General features: G+C 36.1%; 2 protein-coding genes and 1 long non-coding RNA gene across 3 annotated transcripts in view; 2 read left to right on the top strand and 1 right to left on the bottom strand.

Annotated features, from left to right (window-relative positions):
* The window catches only part of ESCO1 (establishment of sister chromatid cohesion N-acetyltransferase 1), a 1,212,023-nt gene that overhangs the window by 215,514 nt on the left and 973,220 nt on the right, over positions 1-23,289 (bottom strand). The window lies entirely within an intron of this gene.
* The window catches only part of MIB1 (MIB E3 ubiquitin protein ligase 1), a 117,592-nt gene that overhangs the window by 40,436 nt on the left and 53,867 nt on the right, over positions 1-23,289 (top strand). The window contains exons 8-11 of the mRNA XM_004273761.4: positions 3,177-3,321; positions 4,953-5,086; positions 11,139-11,246; positions 21,915-22,112. Coding sequence (XP_004273809.1) covers positions 3,177-3,321; positions 4,953-5,086; positions 11,139-11,246; positions 21,915-22,112 — 585 coding nt within the window. The remainder of the gene's footprint in view (positions 1-3,176; positions 3,322-4,952; positions 5,087-11,138; positions 11,247-21,914; positions 22,113-23,289) is intronic.
* On the top strand, positions 11,256-20,989 carry LOC125961276 (uncharacterized). Its single transcript, XR_007471736.1, has 2 exons — positions 11,256-14,008; positions 19,777-20,989. It is a non-coding gene; the product is annotated as an uncharacterized LOC125961276 (long non-coding RNA).

Below are 23,289 nucleotides of genomic sequence, written 5' to 3'. Positions count from 1 at the left end.
TCAAGTACTGTAAAGGCTGTAGACTGCTGTGAAATGTAAGAATCCAGAGAATTGAGTCCCCATGAGCCTTTTCTGAGTAATCTATTAGAGAATTAGTTTTAGACAACCAAAATGACTGAAGAAATGTCAACTGAAGGACTGGTAGTGATCATTAAATAAATATTTATTTATTGAACTAAGATTAAATGATAGTCATAAAGGAAACGGTAGAGTTTATAATGGTTATATGCTCTAACAAGATAAAGTATGACTGTCAGAAAATGGGCTGGGAATGCAGAGAGGATATGGTAAGTTTAATGAGCTGTTTGATTGCATTTTAGTTATTAATTGGGACTATATAAAGTTTAATACAAACTTTATATTTAAAAAAGCAAACAATGGAAGGATTAACCATAAAGTTAAAAAAAAGTTTTCATGTAAAAAAAAAAAGTTTTCATGTATAGCAAGGTAATATGATATGGGGGACAAAGGTAGAAGGGAAACATCTTTGAATATGTCTTATTTTATAGATTTGATTTGAAATCACATGTATTTTATACAATTAGAAAACAAAATTAAGTTCAAAAAGGAAACTCCCCAAAGTGGAGAAGAAAATGAAACAAATGAACCTAAGTGTGTTTCCTGTTGGCATAATCATACAGAGAGGAAATTCCAAGTGATTTCCAAATGAGCAGTTATATGATAATTCTAATTCTGTTATTCCCAGTGACCCTGAGGACCAGAATTATCAGAGAGGTAAAAAGGAGACGCAGATGTAGTATAGAAGAGGTTAAGTAAAGACCCTGTAGTCTGGAATTTGAATTGGAAGAGTGTTTAAACTCACGATTTATTTTATCTTTGTTTTAAAACACACTGCGCCCCCCTCCGTTTCCTAGCTCTGTCCATGAAAAGACGTGGAAACAGTGACCATTCCTGTAACAATAACCAACCTTAGTGCCTAGATTATGGTCTCGAAATAGCCTTTCCATCTGTGAAGAATCACGGCTCTTTGGAGAAATGGCTAATTCTAGTTCTTTGGCAGGAAGTGAACAAGATGAGCCTCATACCAGATAGCAAGGAAGCTATCAAAGATTTCTAGGTGATGTTAAAACGATCTGGCAGCCAATTTGAAGGGTTTCTCACCAAATACTAAGACAGATGAATCTATTAAACTGCACCAATTAGTAAAATTAGGATTGGATGAATCTTTATAAGACAAATAACCCTGTTTCTTCAACAAGTAATTTGCAAAGAAAAAAAATGTGTAGGTTTCGTTAGGAACTTGATTTAAACAAACTAAAAAATATTGTCATTTGTGAGGCAATCAGAAATTTGAACACTGACTAGTAGTTTATTTTATTATAGTTATTGATAATTTGGGATAGGTTGATAATAGTATTGAAGTTATATTAAAAAAAAGAGTTTACATGACAAAATAATACAGGAGGGGAGAATGGATAGGGAAAACAAGATTGGCCATGAGCTGACAATTGTTAAAACTGGTTGATGGGTACATGAGGATTCAATATACAATTGTCTATTTTTGTGTGTTTGAGATTTTCCGTAAAGAACAGTGAAGGAGGGAAAAAAAAAAAAAAAGAATGCAGCCTCAAAGAGTTTGAGTTGATGGTGGAAAATCCCAGGTGAAAATGTCTAATGAGAAGTTAAAATTAGTGTGTGTTTTGGGGCGAGGAGAGGGGTAAACAGGGCTGGAGTAGTATATTTTGAAGTCTTTGGAAGTAAGACGATAGTTGTCAAGTGGATTACATTTCCAAGAAAGTAGAGTAAAAAACAAGGAATAAAGTTTGGGAGAATGAACAGACTTAGGAATCTGAAGAAGGAAAAGGAGCCAGTGAGTGGAAAAAGGGAAGGAACAGGCAGAAAGATTAGGCTGTCATCCAGAAATCAAGGGAATATTTTCAAGAGTTGGAGTCAGATGCTATGGAGAGGTCAAAATAGAAAACAAGTTTAAGGGCAGTCTCATTTGTGTTAGGAAATGGATATTATCAGTATCACCAGTTTTCTAGTGTTGTTATTGGCTATTCTGTTGTGCATAAGAGAATGGGTTTTGGACCTGAGTTTGAAATGGGGCTAATAAGATTACATAGCTTTCAGGATTTTATGTATTAGGTGAGTCAATATGTATAAAGCTCTTAGAACAGTACCTACCACGTGAGGGCTGCTGCTTCTGGTTGTGTTCCGTACCTAATTGCTCTTCTTACTCCATATATTTAATAAGCATGTTACTTCTACATACTTCTGTTTTGAAATCAGGCTTGATTCCAAAAAGGATTTAAACATAGATGTAAGCTTTGAGCCCTTTTTGGTTTAAATTGCTTTTTTTAGAAATCAGATTTTCTTTTTTTAGGCTAGATTGATGATGGTTTTGGACCACTTGCGTTACAAGTTCTCAAGAAGTATCTTATGAGGTTAAAAAAGGATTGGGGGGGCTTCCCTGGTGGCGCAGTGGTTGAGAGTCCGCCTGCCGAGGCAGGGGACAAGGGTTCGTGCCCCGGTCCGGGAAGATCCCACGTGCCGCGGAGCGGCTGGGCCCGTGAGCCATGGCCGCTGAGCCTGCACGTCCGGAGCCTGTGCTCCGCAACGGGAGAGGCCACAGCAGTGAGAGGCCCACGTACCGCAAAAAAACCCCAAAACCACACAAAAAAAAAAAAAACAAAAAAGGATTGGGGACTTCCCTGGTGGTGCAGTGGTTAAGAATCTGCCTGCCAATGCGGGGGACACAAGATCCCACATGCGTGGAGCAGCTAAGCCCATGTGCCACAACTACTGAGCCTGTCTGTGCTCTAGTAGCCCCTGCTTGCCGCAACTAGAGAAAGCCCGTGCGCAGCAGTGAAGACCCAACGCAGCCAACAATCAATCAATCAATAAATTTACAAAATAAATTTACAAAAGAAAGGATTGAATATCAGAAACCAAGATTTTGTGAACTTTTATGAATAAAATAGATTGTCATGATTGTTTTATATTATTGTGGAAATGTAGTTTTATTAAAATATTTTTTAAAGATACTCTTTAAAGTTTGTCACTAATAAACAACCCATTTGAATATGATTATCCTTTAAAGGTTTTTTTTATTAGGAGTGAAGTAAAATTAGTACTTTAAATATGTAAAAACTAGTGGTTGATTTTTACGGTATATACTTCAGACTTGAAACATGAATCTAATTTTTTTTAAGACTTTAGGTAAAGTTGGCCGAGTACAACAAATTTATTCAGACAGTGATTTAAAGGTGGAAGTCTGTGGAACATCTTGGACGTATAATCCAGCAGCAGTTTCCAAGGTGGCATCTGCAGGATCAGCCATTAGCAACGCATCTGGTGGTATGTTTTGTTTCATGTTTCTCTAAAAGTAATATGGTTTACATTAGAACCTTTCCCAATTCCCCAATTCTTGTATACAGATAATGTCGTATGTGTTCTTGATTTTCTCCTAGATCACATAACCTCACTTGAATATTAACTACCTTTTAAACTTTCGCTAAAGGTTTTTTATTTTTTTCTGCTTTTTTCATATGATGAACAATCTTTGTTCTGGCTGAGGTATGCCCTGGAAAAATTCCATAAATACGTGCTTTTTCTTGGATATATCAAGGGCTTCTCCACATCAAATCTGAGATACCTGAAATTCAACATTCTTACTCCTAGTCGGAAGTTAGTTTTCTGCTAAAGAACCATCACTTTCGTAGACTACTTTATTTTCTTTTTATTTCCAATATTACTGCTAGCCGATGGCTTTCTTTCTGGATATTTTTACATATCAGCTATACTTTTTCTCTTGTCATTTAATAGGAGTTATATACATGCCACAGTGAGTAGAAAGCTGTGTTGAGATGTGAGTATGCTGGATGCTTGGGTAGACTCATGCCCAAAATCTTTCCTTCTTATGCTCCCGCTTTATATACACACTCACTTCATTCAACAGCAAATTACAGCTTACTGTATGTGTATTGTTGTCATCCAGAAAAGAAGATAGAACCATAACTGTGAACAGTAAGAAAGTAAAGGAAAACATTGGGTGACCTCCAGTTTTATTTTGTACTGCTTTCTACTTCTTTGCTTCTGTCTTGTCTTTCCTGCTGTAATTTGCTAATGTATTTGAAGTTTAAATCATGTGGTGTTATTTTTACCTTGAGGTTAGATGGCATCACAGTAGGCTGACTTTTAACAAATTGAAAGAGTGAAAGATGGTTAATATCCTTCTCTCAAGTAATGTGGACTAGGTGTTGGGCCTCTGCCCCACTTTGTCACTTCTTTCCTTTCCAGTAAGTAGATCCAAGAGTTAAGGAGTAGAACTGGGTAGATTTGCTACTGATAAATGCTATTTAGGAAAAAAAATCATATTGAAAGGGTTTATGTAAACACATCTCTGGTTCTTTCTTGTTTTAGTCAAAACCAATCAATTGGCACCTTTGAAGTATGTTATTAACCCTTAGAGATCCATTTTTAACTGAAAATTGGTTTGTTCCTAAAATATTTCCCCAGACATTATAGAGATTATATTGCTTTTGAATCATAACCTTTGATCTGTTGATCTAGTCTAAGATCTGTAACATTGAGCTCTGAGTGTCCATATGATATACTTAAGACCTGAAAGACAATTTGTATCATTATGATACTCCCATTGTAGTGTGTTCATTTATAATATCTTTGGTATGACTCCTAAATCTTGAATTATAGTTTGTATGTAGCTCTTCTTTTTCTGAAATGTTAACTTGAAGTACATGAATTGGAGTAAACTGGGAATAACTGTGGGCTCGAATTTAATGCAGCTTTATATGGTAGTAATTATAATGTGCATGGGTAATATCTGTAGCACAGTACAAAAATAATATTAATGATAGAAATAATAAAAAAGGAAAAGTATATATTATAGGCATATGGGTAATGCTTGTCTGTTAGTAGTTAAGGTTTGAGATCCTCCTATATTAGCAGCTTTATTTGATGCTTTACAGAAAGACTCTCCCAACTCTTGAAGAAATTATTTGAAACCCAAGAATCTGGTGACCTCAATGAAGAATTAGTTAAGGCTGCTGCCAATGGAGATGTTGCTAAAGTGGAAGATTTGCTAAAAAGACCAGATGTGGATGTGAGCATTTTAAAAATTATTTTGAAGCATACACAAGAATGGAATAGTTATAACGAACTTTATACTTCAACAGTTATTATATTTTGCCACATGTGCTTCATCTATTCCTTCTTGCTTGTTTTTCTAAGGTATTTTAAAGAAGACACTGGGCATCACTTCTTCATTGTGCATTTCTAAAAGATATTGACATTTTCTTGATACTGACTTTTTAAATTTTATGATTGACAAAATTTACTTCTAGGTTTTTAAGTAGTAAGTGTCCTTTTGGGAAATTCAGTGAAATTTTCTCATGTAAATGTTATCTTATTATGTTTAAAAAATATATTTTAGTAAATTTTATAAGCAATTTTCCATCTTTCTTTTCAAAACATTTAATTTAAACTTCTTCCCTCCCCTCCTTATGAAAATTGACTGTTTCATAGTTTATAATGCAGGTGAATTAGGGTTCATGCATTTTGTGAATCTTAATAGTTTATGTTGTATTTTACCATTTACAAAAGCCATATTTTAAACGGGTTCAAAATTTAAATTTTGGTTCTCGCTTAGTCATCCATTGGCTTTGTCATTGCTACTATTGTGGCACCAGTATGATGTCAGTACCAGCCAAGAGACTGTAGGTTGAGTGTCAGTTTGGATCATTGTCACTGTGTAGTGAGGGCTTTTGTTGCCACATTTTTGTGTGCAAGTATGCTGGATGGTTTGACAAAGATGAGATCTGTAATTATAAGGTGTAAACATCTTATTTCTATGATCTCATGTGGCATTTTAGGTTTGTTAGAGATCAGTTGCAGCAGCATGACACAGTGGTTTCTTGATTGGTTATGAGCTATGTCACAAATAATTTGTTTCAGATATTCAAGTTTTTTGTGTTTGGAAAGTAGAGTCAGACTTCTTTTATATTCAGTCAAGCAGATTTACATGTTATTGTACTTAATTTTTTCCTTTATTTAATTACTAATTTATTTTAGTTGTTTTTTAGAATGTCATACATTCTAAAAATTTCAAGGGAAAAACAGTTCTACAAGGTTTGTTATGAAAAACAGCATCTCTTTTTCAATCTTATTTTACTTTTCTTCAGAGGCAGCTATTTTCACCTCTTTCAGCTGATTTTCTTCATATACTTACCTCCACATCTTTCAATAACATATTTCTATTGTTATTTCTTGATTTTTATGTTTTAGGAGTTATCTTTTGATACCTCTCTGTGAAGGTGAGGATTCAGCTTTCTTTGCCACCTCCAGCCCATCCCCATTACACGCATACACACCTCTTCCAGGTTCTTAATGTGGTATTATATTGTATTCTAATTTTGTTAAGATTAAAATTAATTGTACATGTTATTATTCAAATGACATTCATATCTAAGCTGTGGAGGATACTAGATTGTGTTTTCTTACACAACTTTCTGTTTTCCTTGGTGTTCATAATCGTTCTTTAAAAAAAAAACTGAGGTGTAATTTACATACAGTGAAATACATGGATCAGTTTTGACAAATGCATATACCCACATAATCCACAGCCTTGTTAAGATGTAGAACATTTCCTTCGTTCCAAAGAGTTCACTTGTAGTTTTTCCCAGTCTCTCTTATTCCCAAGAGATAATCTAAAATTGTTTTCACTTATTAGCAATCTATATTGTTATAATTAATTCTTCTCCAAAATTCTCTCTAATTGTGTAATCTGTCAAGAAATTCAGGCACATCAGGTATGTATTCATTTTATCTTCTGAGAGAGATTTCTCTCAGTGCCTTCTGACCTCTTCCATTTGGCCAGGTTGCTCTCTATGCCTGATGCCCGTTTGGAATGTCTCTCACACATCATCCTGGAGGTGCCCTTCCCCTCTCTGCTGTGTTGGATTTTTTGTTTTCTGTATCCTCTGTCCTTCTGTTTCAAAAGTTTATTCCCTCTTTTGTGAAGTATGGCTTTTAGTAGCTTCTTGAGAAAAAGAGTGCATGGGAAATAGACCTTCAATATATATTTTTTTTAACCTTACTATTAGGTTTTAGATGGGAATAGAATTCAAGGTTAGATATTATTTTCCTTCAGAATAATCCCATTTTCTTCCAGCATTCAGAATTGCTGTTGAGAAGACTTATTAAGCCATTCTGATTCCTGATCGATACTGCATGTGAGCTGTTTTTTCTTTTTTTCTTTCAAGCATGAACATCTTTTTGTCACCACAGTCTGAACTTGTACAATGTTGTGCTTTGCTGTGGATCCATTTTCATCCATTACTTTTAATGCTTGATCTTTATATTCTGGAAATCATGTCTTTCATATTTGGGAATTTTTGATCATTTTTTATTTTAGATTTTATCTTTAGAGCAGTTTTACAAACTAAAATTGAGAGAGGTACAGAGATTTCCCATGTATTCCCAGTCTATCCAAATGCATAGCCTCCCGCATTATCAACATCACTTGCTAGAATGGTACATTATTTTACTAAGGATGACCTATATTGACACATCATAATCACCCAAAGTCCATAGTTTACCTTAGAGTTCACTCTTGGTGTTGTACCTTCTGTGGGTTTGTACTAAGGTATAATGATATGTATCCATCATTATAATATCATACAGAGCATTTTTACTGCCCTAAAAATCTTCTGTGGTCTGCCTATTCACCTCTTTTCCCCACCCCATCTCTGGCAACCACTGATCTTTTTATTGTATTCATAGTTTTGCCTTTTCCAGAATGTCATATAGTTGGAATCATACAGTATGTAACCTTTTCAGCTTGGCTTCTTTCACTTGGTAATAGGCATTCAAGTTTCTTCCATGTCTTTCTGTGTCTTGATAGCTTGTTTCTTTTTAGTGCTGATTAATATTCCATTGTCTGGTTGCATCAGGGTTTACCCATTCACCTATGTAGGACATACTGGTTGCTTCCAAGTTTTGTTAGTTATGAATAAAGCTGCTATAAATGTCTGTATGCAGGTTTTTGTGTGGACGTAAGTTTTCAGCTTTCTTTAGATTAGTACTAAGGAATGTGATTGCTGGATCATATAGTAAGAATGTGTTTCCCTGATGATATATATTGTGGAGCATCTTTTCATATGCTTATTTGCCATTTGTATGTCTTCTTTGGTGAGGTGTTTGTTCAGGTCTTTGGCCCATTTTTTAATTGGGCTGTTTTCTTAATGTTGAGTTTTAAGAGCTCTTTGTATATTTTGGATAACAGTACTTTATTAGATATGTCTTTTGCAAATATTTTTTCCCAGTCCGTGGCTTGTCTTCTCATTACCTTGATATTTTGTTTTGCAGAGCAGGAAATCTTAATTTTAGTGAAGTTCAGCTTATCAACTATTTCTTTCACAGATCATGTCTTTGGTGTTGTATCTTAAAAAAAAAAGTCATCACCATACCCAAGGTCATCTAGGGTTTCTCCTGTGTTATCTTTTAGAAGTTTTATAGTTTTGTGTTTTACATTTAGGTCTGTGATCCATTTTGTTAATTTTTGTGAAAAGTGTAAGGTCTGTATCTAGATTCATTTTTTGCATGTGGTTCCAGCACCATTTGTTAAAAAGATTATCTTTGCTCCGTTGTATTGCCTTCGCTTCTTTGTTAAAAATCACTTGACTATATTTATGAGAGGCTATTTCTGGGCTTTCTGTTCTTTTCCTTTGCTCTGTTTGTCTATTCTTTGGCCAGTACCACACTGTCTTGATTACTGTAGCTTTGTAGTAAGTCTTGGAGTCAGGTAGTGTCAGTCCTCCAGATTTGTTCTTCTTCAGTATTAAGTTGGCTATTCTGGGTCTTTTGCCTTTCAATATAAACTTTAGAATCAGTTTGTCAGTATCCATAAAATAACTTGCTGGGATTTTGATAGGGATTGCATTGAATTTATGGGTCAAGTTGGGAAGAACTGTTAGTCTTTCTATCCATGAACATGGAGTATACTCCATTTATTTAGTTCCTTGATTTCATTCATCAGAGTTTTGTAGTTCTCCTCATGTAGATCTTATACATATTTTGTTAGATTTATACTTTAGTGTTTGATTTTGGGGCGTGTAATGGTAATGTGATGGTATTGTGGTTTTTTTATACATTTCCTTGATTATTAGTAATGTTGAGCATCTTTCTATGTACCTGTTGGCCATCTGTATGTTTTCGTTGGAAAAATGTCCATTCAGATCCTCTGCTCATTCTTTAATCAAATTGTTTTTCTTGCTTTTGAGTTGTATGGGTTCTTTATGTATTTTGGATATTAACTTATCAGATATATGATTTGCACATATTTTCTCCTATTCAGCAGGTTGCCTTTTCATTTTGTTGATGATTTCCTTTGCTGTGCTGTGATACTATGTTTTCAGTTTCATATTCTACTTGTTTGTTAGTATATAGGAATGCAATTGACACTTGTGTATTAACCTTGTATCCTGCAGCCTAGCTATAATTGCTTATTAGTTCCAGGAGGTTTTTGGTCTCTTTCAGATTTTCTACATAGATGATCATGTCATCTGTGGACAAGGACAGTTTCCTGTCTTCCTTCTCAATCTGTATACCTTTTATTTTCTTTTCTTGCCTTACAGTATTAGCAAGGATTTCTAGTATGATGTTGAAAAGGAGTGGTGGGAGTGGACCTGCTTGCCTTGTACCCAATTTTAATAGGAAAGTTGGGAGTTTCTCACCATTAAATATGATGCTAGCTGTAATTTTTTTGTACCTAGTCTTTTTCAAATTGAGAAAGTTCCCCTTTATTCCTTGTTTACTGAGAGTTTTTATGATGGGTGTTGGATTTTTTCACACACTTTTTCTGCATCTATTGATACAATCATGTGATTTTTCTTCTTAACTCTGTTCATGTGATGGATTACGTTAATTGAGTTTTGAATGTTGAACCAGCCTTCCATACCTGGGATAAATTCTACTTGGTTGTGGTGTATAATTCTTTATGTACTTTTTGGGATTTGATTTGCTAACATTTTGTTGAGGATTTTTGTATCTGTGTTCATGAGAGATATTGGTCTGTAGTTTTCCTTTCTTGTAGTGTCTTTGTCCAGTTTTCGTATTAGGGTAATCTGCCCTCATAGAATGACTTAGGAAGTTTTCCTTCAGCTTCTAGCCTCTGAAAGAGATCGTAGAGAATTGGTATAATTCTTCCTTAAATATTTGGTAGAATTCACTGGTAAACCCATATGGGCCTGGTGCTTTTGGTTTTTGAAATTAATTAATTATTGATTCAGTTTCTTTATTGGACAGAGGCCTTTCACGTGGTCTGTTCCTTCTTGTGTGAGTTTTGGCAGATTGTGTCTTTCAAGAAATTGGTCCATTTCATCTAGCCTATCAAATTTGTGGGCAGTTTCCAGAATATTCCATATTATCCTTTTAATGTCCATGGTATCTGTAATGATATCCCCCTTTTCTTATATTAGTAATTGGTGTCCTTGGCCATTTTTTATAAAAGGTTTTATGGATGGGAGTGAATGTAGTGGGATTAAGGAATTAGACTTGGGTGTATCCATGAATAAGTAATGCATTTACACAACATCTGAAGTGAAGAAAAGGTTGGTTGAAAATTACTGCTTTATATTAGAACAGTTGTGTATAGCTACCCTGGGAACTCATTTATGTATGCTTCGTGGTAGTTTGCATTTGTCAAACTACCATTAGCATTTGGCTATATTGGCTGAATTGAATTTCTTTATACTGTAGCAGACAGTATCTTTTCTAAAGGTTTTTCCATTCACTTCATTATTTTTTCTTCATTGAAACAGACTCTGAGATTTAATAATTCAAGTAGATATATACATGCAAAACGAATGTAACTTACTTCCCTTCGTCCCTTCTTCCCCTCCTTCTTTTCTACTTTCACCTTTGCAGACTGCCTAAAAGTTTTCATAACTCTTTGAACAATGGAAATTTCCAAGTTCCTGTATCCCTCCCTAAATTAGAGAAACCAGTTTCTGGTGATCTATGCTAGGATATATAGAACACCAACCTAAATTGTTTTCATAGAATCATATAATTTGCTGCCTTTAAACCTACACTGTATGTATATATTGGCTCTTTCTGATTTGTGACATTCCTTCATCCTTTCTTTTTTTATTTAGGTGAATGGACAGTGTGCTGGTCACACAGCCATGCAAGCTGCTAGTCAGAATGGACATGTTGACATTTTGAAGTTACTTTTGAAGCAAAATGTGGATGTAGAAGCAGAGGTAATTAAAACTAAGCTTAAAGAATATTTTAAGTAAAAATTAATGTCCTAGAAATGGTACTTCTTATCATGAGATGGATTTTTTTCATTTTGAAATTTAATATTAACCTAAGGCTCTTCTGATTGAAAAGAAAAATTTGACAAAAGACAGCTTGAAACATTTCGTGTTTTTCTGTGATGGCTCAATATTCTAGGCATAACCCTAAGTGAAGATAGTTGAGTTTCCCTTTGCTATGGTAGAAGCACTATGTTGTTGGGAGCCCAGTTGGATTTACCCATGAGTCATGCTGGGGAAATTGAGGGAATAGGAATATAAATCATGTGCGGCAAGATTTTTCCTGATATGTGACACTCAGAGGCCTTTTGTTGTTGTTGTTGTTGTTTGTCTCCTGAGGGAAAAAGTCAACTAGAATTTGTTTAGTCGTTTTGTTTCCTGATCTTTATATGGGTTTTTGAAGATTTTTATAACGCATGTTTATCGCTCTATGTGTGTATATGTGCTTAATTTAGAGTATATTCTTATTAAAGGAGAAATAAATGATTTTTACTATCATTGGAATTTCATTGTATGGCTGGTATGAGGGATGGCTCCCTTTGTTGTAGCTAACTATAACCTCATCACTTAAAGAGTATATTAGAATTACATTTGTTTTAGTCTAATACAAGATTATTTAGGAATAAGCCAAATTCTATCAAAGTTTAACTAGGCAAAAGGTTGCAATTTTGTCCAAATGACACTCTCATCTGAGGAAGCTATTTAATATGGATTTGAATTTCTGAGGGCTAAATTTGTTGACCAGTCTGTTTTTACTAATTATAAAATTTTAATGACATATATTTCAAAAGAGAAGTCTTACATTATTTTTGCTTTTTTTCCCCAGTTGTATATATCTTGAGTTGTTGGACAGCTACTAAAGAGCCATTGGTTTTGTAGGTGTAAATAAGTCATCTTTGATGTTGGAATTTTTCTTTTGCCTAGAGCTTGAATTTTAAATTAGTATATTATACGTTTGTAAACTATATGAGACGTTGTGTAGAATAGGGATGTAGCTGTGGGGTGGGGAACGAAGTTAGCACTATTTCTCAAGAGTAGGTTTTTTTTTCCTTAATTGAACTCAAATACAAAGCAAATGGTTAGTTATTACTGTACACATAAGCTTGGAGTTGGAGTGAAGCTCAGTAGGCTAGGTGTTTGTAAATTATTTATCTTTCACTTTGGAAACCACATCTCTTACTAAAGCAGTAAGGTACAGGTGGACTTGTACCATACCTCCTCCTTTGGATTTCCATTCTGTGCATTTTCTGTTTCAAAAACCATTGTAGGCAGATGTAATTTGTAGAAATAGAGTGAAAAAGGAATATTTACACATCAGGTTAAATTAATAACACAGTGTCCCGACTGGTAGAGGAAAAACTACATTTAAAAATTGGATTGAAATATAAATATAACTCATTGCCTAAGAGTAAAACAAAAATTTATCAAAGTTTCATTTTTCTAGAATGTAAGAATTAACATTGTCTGTCATAAACAGCAATATAGTTTGTTTAAAACAGTGATTCTTAATTGGGGCACATTTTTGTCCCATGGGGGCATTTTGTGGAGACATTTTTGATTGTCACAACTGGTTGCTGGGGAGCAGGGGAGTATTACTGGCATCTAATGGGTAGAAACTAAGGATGCTACTAAATATCCTGCAGTGTACAGGACAGCTCTCGCAACAAAGAGTTATCTGGTCCAAAATGTCAGTAGTGCTGAGGTTGGGAGATCCTGGTTTAAAAGTTGGAGAAAATAGCTAATTTTACGAATGCACTTAAAATTGTGATTCATCATGCACTAGCTTGTTTGTAAGTTGATTGGTTGCTGTTAATTTTTTTATTATTGGAAATTTTAAACATGTATAGAAATAGAATAGTATAATGAATACTGTGTACCCATTATTCTACTTCAGTTCTTTTTCCTGGTCAAATTTGTCTTATCTGTACCCTCTTGCCTCCCATTTCCTCCACTGACTTACTTTGAAGCAGATCCAGATATCATATTATTTAATCTGTAAATATTTTAGTATGTATCCTAGGAGATAAGTACTCTTTTCTAAAAACTTTATTGTACCTTTAGCACATGTAGGCACAATAATTTAACAGTGATTTTTTAAAAATCTAATTTTATTAAAAGTTTTGAGGTTAGCTGAAGAATAAAGAGAATAATATATTTTGTTGTCTAGTTATCTCATTCTGTATCTGTATTAATTATTTTCATCTCCATCAGGAAGTGAGCTCAAGATAGTATAGATTACAGGTTGCAAACTATAGCCCGCAGGCCAAGTCCAGCCCTTCATTTGTATTTTAAAGTATTATTGGAACACAACACACCCATTACTTAATTTTATTGTGTATGGCTGCTTTTGTGCTACAACTGCAGAATTGAGTAGTTGTGTAGTTGTGATAAGAGATCATATAACCTGTAAAACCTAAAATATTTACTTTCTGGCCCTTCACAGAAAAGTTTGCTGGCCCCTAATATAGATGACTATTACAGATTTTAGTTGATTTAAGCTGTTAGTAAGCTAAATTATTTGCTATATATTATACCTTTCAAATATGTGATAAGGTTACATTTTTTCCCTATTTCTTTTTCTTAGGGAAAACTCAGAGCTATTTTGGAAAGTTGGTTGTCTCTATGTATGACCTACTGAGTACAGTAGGATTACATTCTGTTTCCTTCTTAATGTGTAGTCAAAGGCACTGAGGACTGTGAGATCTTAGGTATGTTGATATGGGTGAGCTAATGTTTGATCCTCCAGGGACTCAGTTGTTTTTTTTTTCCCCCCCTACTGATGAATATAATAGGTAAAGGTATGGAGGATTTATTTTAATGGAAAGGAAGCCCACTTTTAAAAAAATGTGTTCTTTACAGTAAGTTTTTCAAATATAGTACAAATATATACTGACGATATCAGTAAACTTTAGGTGGTTTCATTATTTAAGGTTAATGAAAACTCTTTTAATGGAGAATATTAATAGTAGGGAACAGTACTCGACATTGTCAGAAAACCCAAGTTTTAATGGTATTGTTGCTGTCTAAAATGATATTGGGCAAAAAGTTTAATTGGTATAAGCTTCAGTTTCCTCATCTATGAAAATAACTGAAAGGGTTGGGGAATAGAGTAAGGGAAATAATTAAGATACCATTTGTAATGTAGAACACAATGGGAATTTAAAGTGTTATTATTACCTGTGTTCTTTTTTTTAAAAATTGATTTGTTTGTTTCATTTTTGGCTGCGTTGGGTCTTCGTTGCTGCGCACGGGCTTTCTCTAGTTGCAGCGAGCGGGAGCTACTCTTCGTTGCAGTGCGCGGGCTTCTCATTGCGATGGATTCTCTTGTTGCAGAACACAGGCTCTAGGCACACGGGCTTCAGTAGTTGTGGCTCGCGGGCTCTAGAGCGCAGGCTCAGTATTTGTGGCGCATGGACTTAGTTGCTCCGCAGCACGTAGGATCTTCCCGGACCAGGGCTTGAACCCATGTCCCCTGCGTTGGCACGTGGATTCTTAACCACTGCGCCACCAGGGAAGTCCCTGTTCTTATTAAAGATTTCTTTCCAACTAGTGGGAGTTAGCAGAGTTTCTCAAAAAAAAACCCAGATGCTAATTCTGTCTGATTCTGCTTATCTAGTTAATGAAAACAAAACTGTATAAACTTTTTATTTAACTGTAATCTGAAAAGGAACGGGCAAGTGGACTTTAAGACTGGTCAGTTTAAGGAAATTCTTTCCTTAAAAACAAGTCAGAACTCAGAATAATAACATCCAGAATGGCTCTAGGAATTGGTATATGTGGTTCCTGGGGATCCATGTTAATTCAGGTTGTGACCAGAGGCTTTCCCACCTCCCTACATGCCCCCCCCCCCGAAATACTGGCACTATTAAAAACATGGGATGTCAAGAGAAAGATTTGATTTATAAGACCCAGAAAACAGTCGTTAAGGTGCCTTTTACAGGAATGCAGACTGCAATCTAAGATTGCCCAAATAAAAAAGGTCAGGTTTTCAAAGGGGACATATCATAGTTTTATAGTTCTCCCTTATCAGTAAATTTAGTTGTGCAGGTTGGGTCTTAAGAATCGTCATTCATTGATTCCTCTTTATTTTCCCCATATTCCTCATTTGGTCTATCACTAAATTCTGTTGGCTCTTTAAAATATATCCAGAATGTAAACAGTTTTCATCTTTCCTGCTGCCACTGTGCTTGTTTCCTCACACTTCTCTTCTCCCAGATATCTTCATGGCCTTCTCTTTCACTTCTTTCAGGTATTTACTCAAACCTTCCTTGGGAGGGGCCATCCCTTGGCTGTCTTATCTAATCTTTTTTCCCTGCTGTTTTTTCTCCTTGGCACTTTCTACTACCTAACATTTACATTTTATTTACTTATTTCATTTATAATATTCTGTCTCCCCCACTAGAATGTAAACTCCATGAGGGTGAACTTTATCTTGCCCATTGTTGTTCTCCAGTGTCCAGAACAGTATTGAGCTCATAGTAGGCACCTAGTAAATACTCATTGAAGGAATGAATAAATGAACGAACAAACCAGAATACACCATTTCCAGACAATCTAAAGGTTTTAATATGATCACAATACCAGCATCTTGATTAACTGAACAAGTTTTAAGGAAAGTAAGATGAAGTATAATATTATATTTGAGAATAATAAAATATTGACCTAATAATATAATAGTTGACCTAATTTACTGAGAATATCAGTGAGTTCAGGACATATGTAATTTCATTGATGGCAAAAATCATGGGGACTTCCCTGGTGGTGCAGTGGTTAAGAATCTGCCTGCCAATGCAGGGGACATGGGTTCAAGCCCTTGTCCGGGAAGATCCTACATGCCGCGGAGCAACTAAGCTCGTGTGCCACAACTACTCAGCCTGCGAGCCACAACTCCTGAGCCTGTGAGCCACAACTGCTGAAGCCTGTGTGCCTAGAGCCTGTGCTCCGCAGCAAGAGAAGCCATAGCAATGAGAAGCCCACGCGCTGCAATGAAGAGTAACCCCCGCTCACTGCAGCTAGAGAAAGCCCGCGCGCAGCAGCAAAGACGCAGTGCAGCCAAAGAAAAGAAAAAAGTCATGATGGTTACCAAGAGGATTCTGGGACGGTGGTGGAGTAGGAAGTACTAGGAATCCATCTCCCCATCTAGACAACAACTGCAATGGCAGAATCTTTCTGATGTAACTATTTTAGACCTCTGGCTTCTGTTGAAGGCTTGCTACTTCCAAGGGAAGGCTTGGGGGTTAATTTTGGTCAATTTCAGCTCTTAGCTCAGCAGGAGCTACACATACCCCACCCTCCAGCCCAGTGACAGGCAGCCAGGTATGTGTTCTTAGATCAGCTTGCAAGGTGTTCTAATCCTTGATTGCTGCTTCTGATTATGGAGGTGCAGGCACGGAGGTGGGTAGCCATTGTTGCACCCTCCCATTGTTGCAAACCCTTCCTCATTGGCTGAAGTTACTTCCAGAGGATTTAATGGTCTGTGCTTTTTTCTGCTTCCCCTCCCATTTTTCTTTTTCTCCTTTTGGAAGCCTGGCATTAAAGACTACGACATTCAAAAGCAACTGCATATATGAGGGAAATTAGAAAGGCATTGCACATACCTGAGGAAAGGTGCAGGCTCAGAAAAGACCCAAGGAGACCTTAAGTTTACACCTCAGGCTGTAAGCATGAAGACAGGCTAAAACAGTCAAAACCAAACCAAAACCAAAACCAAAAACAAACCCTGCAGAAGGAGAAGGCTCCTGATTTCCAGACTTATGGCATTATTAGATTCAAATGTCCAGTTTTCAACAGAAAAATCACAAGGTAAACAGCGAAATAGGAAAGTATGGCCCATTCAAAGGAAAAAAAAATAAACCAACAAGTAAATGTACCTGAGAAAAACCAGATGGCAATCTACTAGACAATGACTCTAAAACAGTTGTCTTAAAGATTCTCAAAGAACTAAATGAAGATGTGTAGAAGGTCAAGAAAATGATGTGTGAACAAAATGGAAATATCAATGAAGACATAGATCTCCTAAAAAGAAACTAAAAACAAATTCCAAAGCTGAAAAGTATAAGAACTTAAATGAAAAATTCATAGGGGAATTCAAAGAGAGATTTAACCAGGCAGAAGAAAGAACCAGTGAACTGGAAGATAGGACAATGGGAATTATCAAGTCTGAGAAACAGAAAGAAAAATGAAGAGAGCCTAAGGGACCTGTGGGGCATCATCAAGCGGATCACCATACGCATTGTGAGAATCCTAGAAAGAGAAGGCAGAAAGAGAGAAAGGGGCAGAGAGGTTATTTGAAGAAACAATGGCTAGAAACTCCCCAGATTTGATGAAAGATATAAACATCCAAAAAGCAGAATGAATTCCAAATAGGATGAACTCAGCCCCACATTGAGATACATTATAATCAAACTTTCAAAAGACAAAGAGAGAATCTTGAAAGCAGCAAGAGAGAAGCGACGTGTCACTTATAAGAGATCCTTCTAAGATTTTCAACAGATTTCTCATCAAAAACTTTGGAGGCCAGAAGATAGTGGGCTGATATCTTCGAAGTGCTAAAAAGGAAGAAACAAAAAACAAAAAAAGGGGCTTCCCTGGTGGCGCAGTGGTTGAAAGTCTGCCTGCCGATGCAGGGGACACGGGTTCGTGCCCCGGTCAGGGAGGATCCCACATGGCGCGGAGCGGCTGGGCCCATGAGCAATGGCCGCTGGGCCTGCACGTCTGGAGCCTGTGCTCCGCAGCGGGAGAGGCCACAACAGTGAGAGGCCCGCGTACGGCAAAAAAAAAACCCCAAAAAACCTGTCAACCAAGAATCATATATCTAGCAAAACTGTACTTCAAAAATGAGGGAGAAATTAAGACATTCCCAGACAAAAGCTGAGGGAGTTTGTTGCCACTGGACCTGCCTTGTAAGAATCCCAAAAGGGAGTCCTGCAGGTTGAAATGAAAGGATATTAGACAGTAACCCGGAGCCATATGAAGAAATAAAATCTCAGTAAAGGCAAATACAAGGGCAATTATAAAAGAAAGCATTATTTTAACAACAGTGTGTAACTCCACATCTTATTTTCTACATAATTTAAGAGACTGATGGATTTTTAAAAAACAGTTATTAGCTTGTGTTTTGGGGCATACTGTGTACAAAGATGTAATTTTGTGACATCAGTAACTTGAAAGGGGTGGGGATGGAGCTGTAAACAAGTAGAGTTTTTGTATGTTGTTGAAGTTAAGCTGGTATAAATTCAAATTAGATTGTTATAACTTTAGGAAGTTAAATGTAATACCTGTGATGACCACAAAGAAAACAGTTATAGCATAAAGGAAATGAGAAGGAAATTAAAACATTTCACTACAAAAGAGCAACTAAATACAAAAGAGACAGTAATGTAGGAAATGAGGGGGAAAAAAGGCTGTATGGCATATGGAAAACAAATAGCAAAGTTATGGAAGTTTTTCCTTCTCAGTAATTACTTTAAATGGATTAAACTCCAAAAGACAGAGACAGCAGAATGGATTAAAAAAAATATTCTAACTGTGCACAGTCTATAGGAGACATTTTAGATGCAGAGACACAGGTATGTTATTTGTATTTTACCACAATAAAAAATCATTAAAAAAAATATTGAGAAAAAAATGCATGATTGTTATTAAGGCATATTAAGGATTCAATTCAACACCCATTTTGGTTCTTACTAGTAGTAGGTACTATGATACGTATTGGGAGTAAAGATGATTAAGATGCAGTCATAGCCCGCACGAAGCTCACAGTCAAATAAAAATGACAGACTTGCAAACAAATTATTATTCTGTAGTGTGATAAGTGATATGACAGAAGAAGAGTTAAAATAATTTTGTGAGAGGCAGGGCAAGTTTCATAGGAGAGGAGTTACCTGAGCTGAGTTTTAAAGAATGTGTATTTTCAAACCAAAAAGGTAATGAATAAGAGCATTGAAGTCTGAGAGCAGCACATGAACATATGGGGTGAAGTAAGTTGGTAAGTTAGTTTTATATATGAGGGAACATGGCAGCAGATGAGTCTGGAATGGTCCACAGAAGTAGGCTTTAAAAGAGGTTTGTTCTTTATATAATGGAGTTACATTAAAGAGTTTTAAACATAAATTCTGTGTTTTACAAAGAGAATTCTGTTTTTTGTGTGAAGAATAGATTGGGGTAAGAATGCTGGGTGAGCTGTGGCAGTAGGTCAAGTGAATGAGAATGAAGGAAGGTGTGAATTAATTAGCTGTAGAACTGGACAAGAGAGAATAGATAGCCATAGAATTTGGTGTTTGACCTAGGGGTTCAGGGAAAGGAAGTAGGTGAGTATGACCTACAGATCCTGATTTTGTTGACTGTAGTCTGTGGATATATCAGCTAAGGGAAGAGTGGAGCAAGAGGAGGTTTTGGAGGCTGAGAGGAAACAGAGGAGCAGGAGGATAGAAAGAACCAAGATCAGTTTAAGATTTAATCTGAGGCCCCTTTGCAGATCTTTTTAGGTAACCATTTGGAAGTGAGCTACTGTGTTGTCCCTCAACATCTCGTTTGTTGGCAGTATCAAAGACAGGATAATGACCTCAATGTTTGAGGTTTTTTGGAATATTTAAGATAAATTCGGAAGAAAGCAACAAAACCTGTAAGTTAAGGTCTTTGTTCAACTGAGATTTTCTAATTTAGAATAAAAATCTGGAAATGAATTGTTGTTTTCTAGTGTGTATATGTATTTTACAAAATCTTTAAACTTTCCTTGTGTATTTCCCTTTGAAATATATTTGGATTTTAAGGTTTTTTTTTTTAATGTAAACAAATTGTTGACGGAACCTGCATAAGTGTTTCGGTAGCAGTTTTCTAACAATCATAAATATATGGTACACTTCATAAATAGTTCCTGTTTTTATTCAGTGAGTGTTAGTGGATTCCCATTTTTAATGGTACGAGTACCACTAGATAGGCTTAAAAATTTTAACAGAAAAGAAATCCAGATTGGAGGTTAGGAAGATCTTACATCTAAGATTCTGAATACTGAAATGTGTTACTAGAGAGGTTAACAATAGGTACACACAAACATATTTTTTTTTGTAAGAAGCTTGTTTTTCTGGAATGTTTAAATATAATGCTACTCAGAGGAACAAGAGTTGAATCTTAAATCTTTCCTGTGGTAGTTTGCCAGTTCCTTTATGCTTAATGTTAAGAGGTAACAAAAACTCCTAACCTTGTTTAGCTGGAATGTTAGTAAGGTAGAAGTACTCCTGAGTCTTGGATTCCTACCTTTTCAAGAATGGTTGTCAAGCCGTCATGGACTTCTACTTGAGCGGTTTTACTTTTAGTATCTGTTTGAGAAAATATGCAAAGACCATAAACTGTTTTGAATTCAGCAACTGTTTTGTTTATTTGTTTTAAATATATTTAACCACAGCGGTATTTATCTGTGTTATCTTTGAAAAGTAGTTCAGATAAGCTCGAGTGCCATGTGGAGTTTCAAACCACTTGCAAAAACTAGAGTCCACCAGGGGCTACCATGGGTTGGAGAAAGTCTGAGAGTATGCTTACATCTGGGTGTTAAAATTTGAGATGTGTATGGAATAAAGACAATACCCTTATAATATCCTTCTCCATCTGCATCTAGCAAGGTAATGAGACTCTTTTTGGTATGGACTGTGTTTATTATCTTTATGGTGTAGTACAAGCATTTTTTTTTTAAAGCAGTTTCTTGCATTTGAAAAAAATTAAAGCAGTTGGGTCTTTTTCTACCTCTCGTCTCCTCAGAAATATGCCAGCAGAAGGTGAGGCATTGCTACTGGATTCCTCTGAAATAGTTTTGGAATTTTGAATGTATAGAATTGTACTTGTTTTTGTTTCATTTTTAGCTTTAAATGAAATACTTAATTTTTTTCTGTTCTTAAATATACAGAAAAGTGTATGCTCACCAGCCAGAGATAACCAATGTTAACATGTTGATATATTTCTCTCGCTTAAAGCTAGTTGAGATCAGGGCTTCCCTGGTGGCGCAGTGATTGAGAGTCCGCCTGCCGATGCAGGGGACACAGGTTCGTGCCCCGATCTGGGAGGATCCCACATGCTGCGGAGCGGCTGGGCCCGTGGGCCATGGCTGCTGAGCTTGCGCTCCGCAACGGGAAATGCCACAGCAGTGAGAGGCCCACGTACCGCAAAAAAAAAAAAAAAAAAAAAAGCTAGTTGAGATCATACTGTTCGGCATTCATTCTTTTTTTTTTAATTACTCAATCGCTAGTGTAATTTTTATGTTATTAAAAAATCTGTGTAACATTTTTTTAAATGAAAAAAACTTCATATAGTTGTGTCGTGATTTCACATTTTCTAATGTTGGTTTAACCATCATGGCTGATGAATTAGGAGTACTGAAGAATCAAGCTACTTCTGATATAACTATTGGTCTGGTATATGTGTGCATGATATAATGATCCAGATCATCATTTATCTTTGGAGTTAATCACGATTCAAGCGAATTTCTAGTTATTTTGTTGGCTCCATTCTGTTTTCTGTTTCCTTTTCTCACATTAATATGGTTCTTAATGAATTATTATAGCTTCGAGTTTTATTTTTCTTTCTAAAATATTCACTGACTCAGATTTAAATGCTGCTGTTTAGGATAAAGATGGAGATAGAGCCGTTCACCATGCAGCTTTTGGAGATGAAGGTGCTGTTATAGAAGTGCTGCACCGAGGCAGCGCTGATCTGAATGCACGAAACAAGCGCCGGCAGACACCACTTCATATTGCTGTCAATAAAGGTCACCTTCAAGTGGTGAAGACTTTATTGGACTTTGGCTGTCATCCCAGTCTTCAGGTAAAACCTTTAAAGGAATATATTCTGCAGGTATTGCTAGGATTCTATTAAATGGAAGTACTAGGTTTTGTGGTAAGCATTCTTTTGTTTTCAGTTCTTTTTTGTATGATCGATCATAGTAAATGATACTGAAGGTATAGACTGTCATAAAATTGGCAGTTATTCCTTCTTAGAAAAGCCTTTTTTAAGAAAGTATCAGTAAATCGATTTTGTTTGGGGGAGTTGGGGATGGGGACTTGTGAAAATATCAGCTCTGAGTTGATTTGATTTAACTTTATTGATCATGATAGTGAGCTTCACCATTTCATTATAGTTACTTCAGAGGTATCAAAAGTATTTTAATTGTAGCTTAATTTATCTTAGAGTCTGGGTCTAGTCATTAATCCAGTCTTGGAAGATTTTCTGATTTGGAAAAAATATATAGGGTTTTAGGATTGATTTGTAGTAGGACCTAATTTTTGAAGAGTCACCTAAGGAATGATTCTTCCCATCTGAAGTTTTGGCAACCAGGTGAATTAAATTGGATAGATCTCAGAGAAGTACTGAAGAAGAAGAACCAGAGTAATGGGACTGAGGGTTTGAGAAGAACTGAAAGAATCAGAGATTTTGTTTAGCTAGATGGTTACTACGGACTGATATTTCTGAGGTATATCCATTTTGGAACTGATGGAGTCGGGAACCGACAGCTTCTGAGTGGATGGCTGGATTGGAGGATAGGGGGAGGAATTGAGGGGAGTTAATCTGTTGAAGGAGTGGGAATTTATACCTGCTAACTTTTTTTGTCTTGGATGGGAGGCAGACTTATCTGTTGAGAGTGAGTGGGGATTGGTAGGTGTAGAAAGGGTGATTGAGAAGAATGATGAAGGTTTGGAATAGCTACTGTGGGGAACAGAAGGCAGGATAGATGAGGACCTGTAGAAGCTTATGCCAGCCATGTTAAGAGCCCATCTCAAGTTGGAGACTGTGAATTTTTAGTGCCACCAGATAGGCGGATAGAAGTTGGATTGTTGGATTGAACTTGTATTGGGAATTTTTTATGTGTGTGGATGAATATATCACCTGAGATTGGCAAACTTTTTATGTAATGGGCCGGATGATATTTTAGGCTTCCATATGATTTCTATCACAACTGTCCAACACTGCCATTGTAGCCTGAAAGCTGCTGTAGATAGTACAT

This window comes from Orcinus orca, chromosome 15, assembly GCF_937001465.1.
Source record: "Orcinus orca chromosome 15, mOrcOrc1.1, whole genome shotgun sequence".
Lineage (NCBI taxonomy): Eukaryota > Metazoa > Chordata > Mammalia > Artiodactyla > Delphinidae > Orcinus > Orcinus orca.
This window is presented reverse-complemented; position numbering and strand designations above follow the sequence as displayed.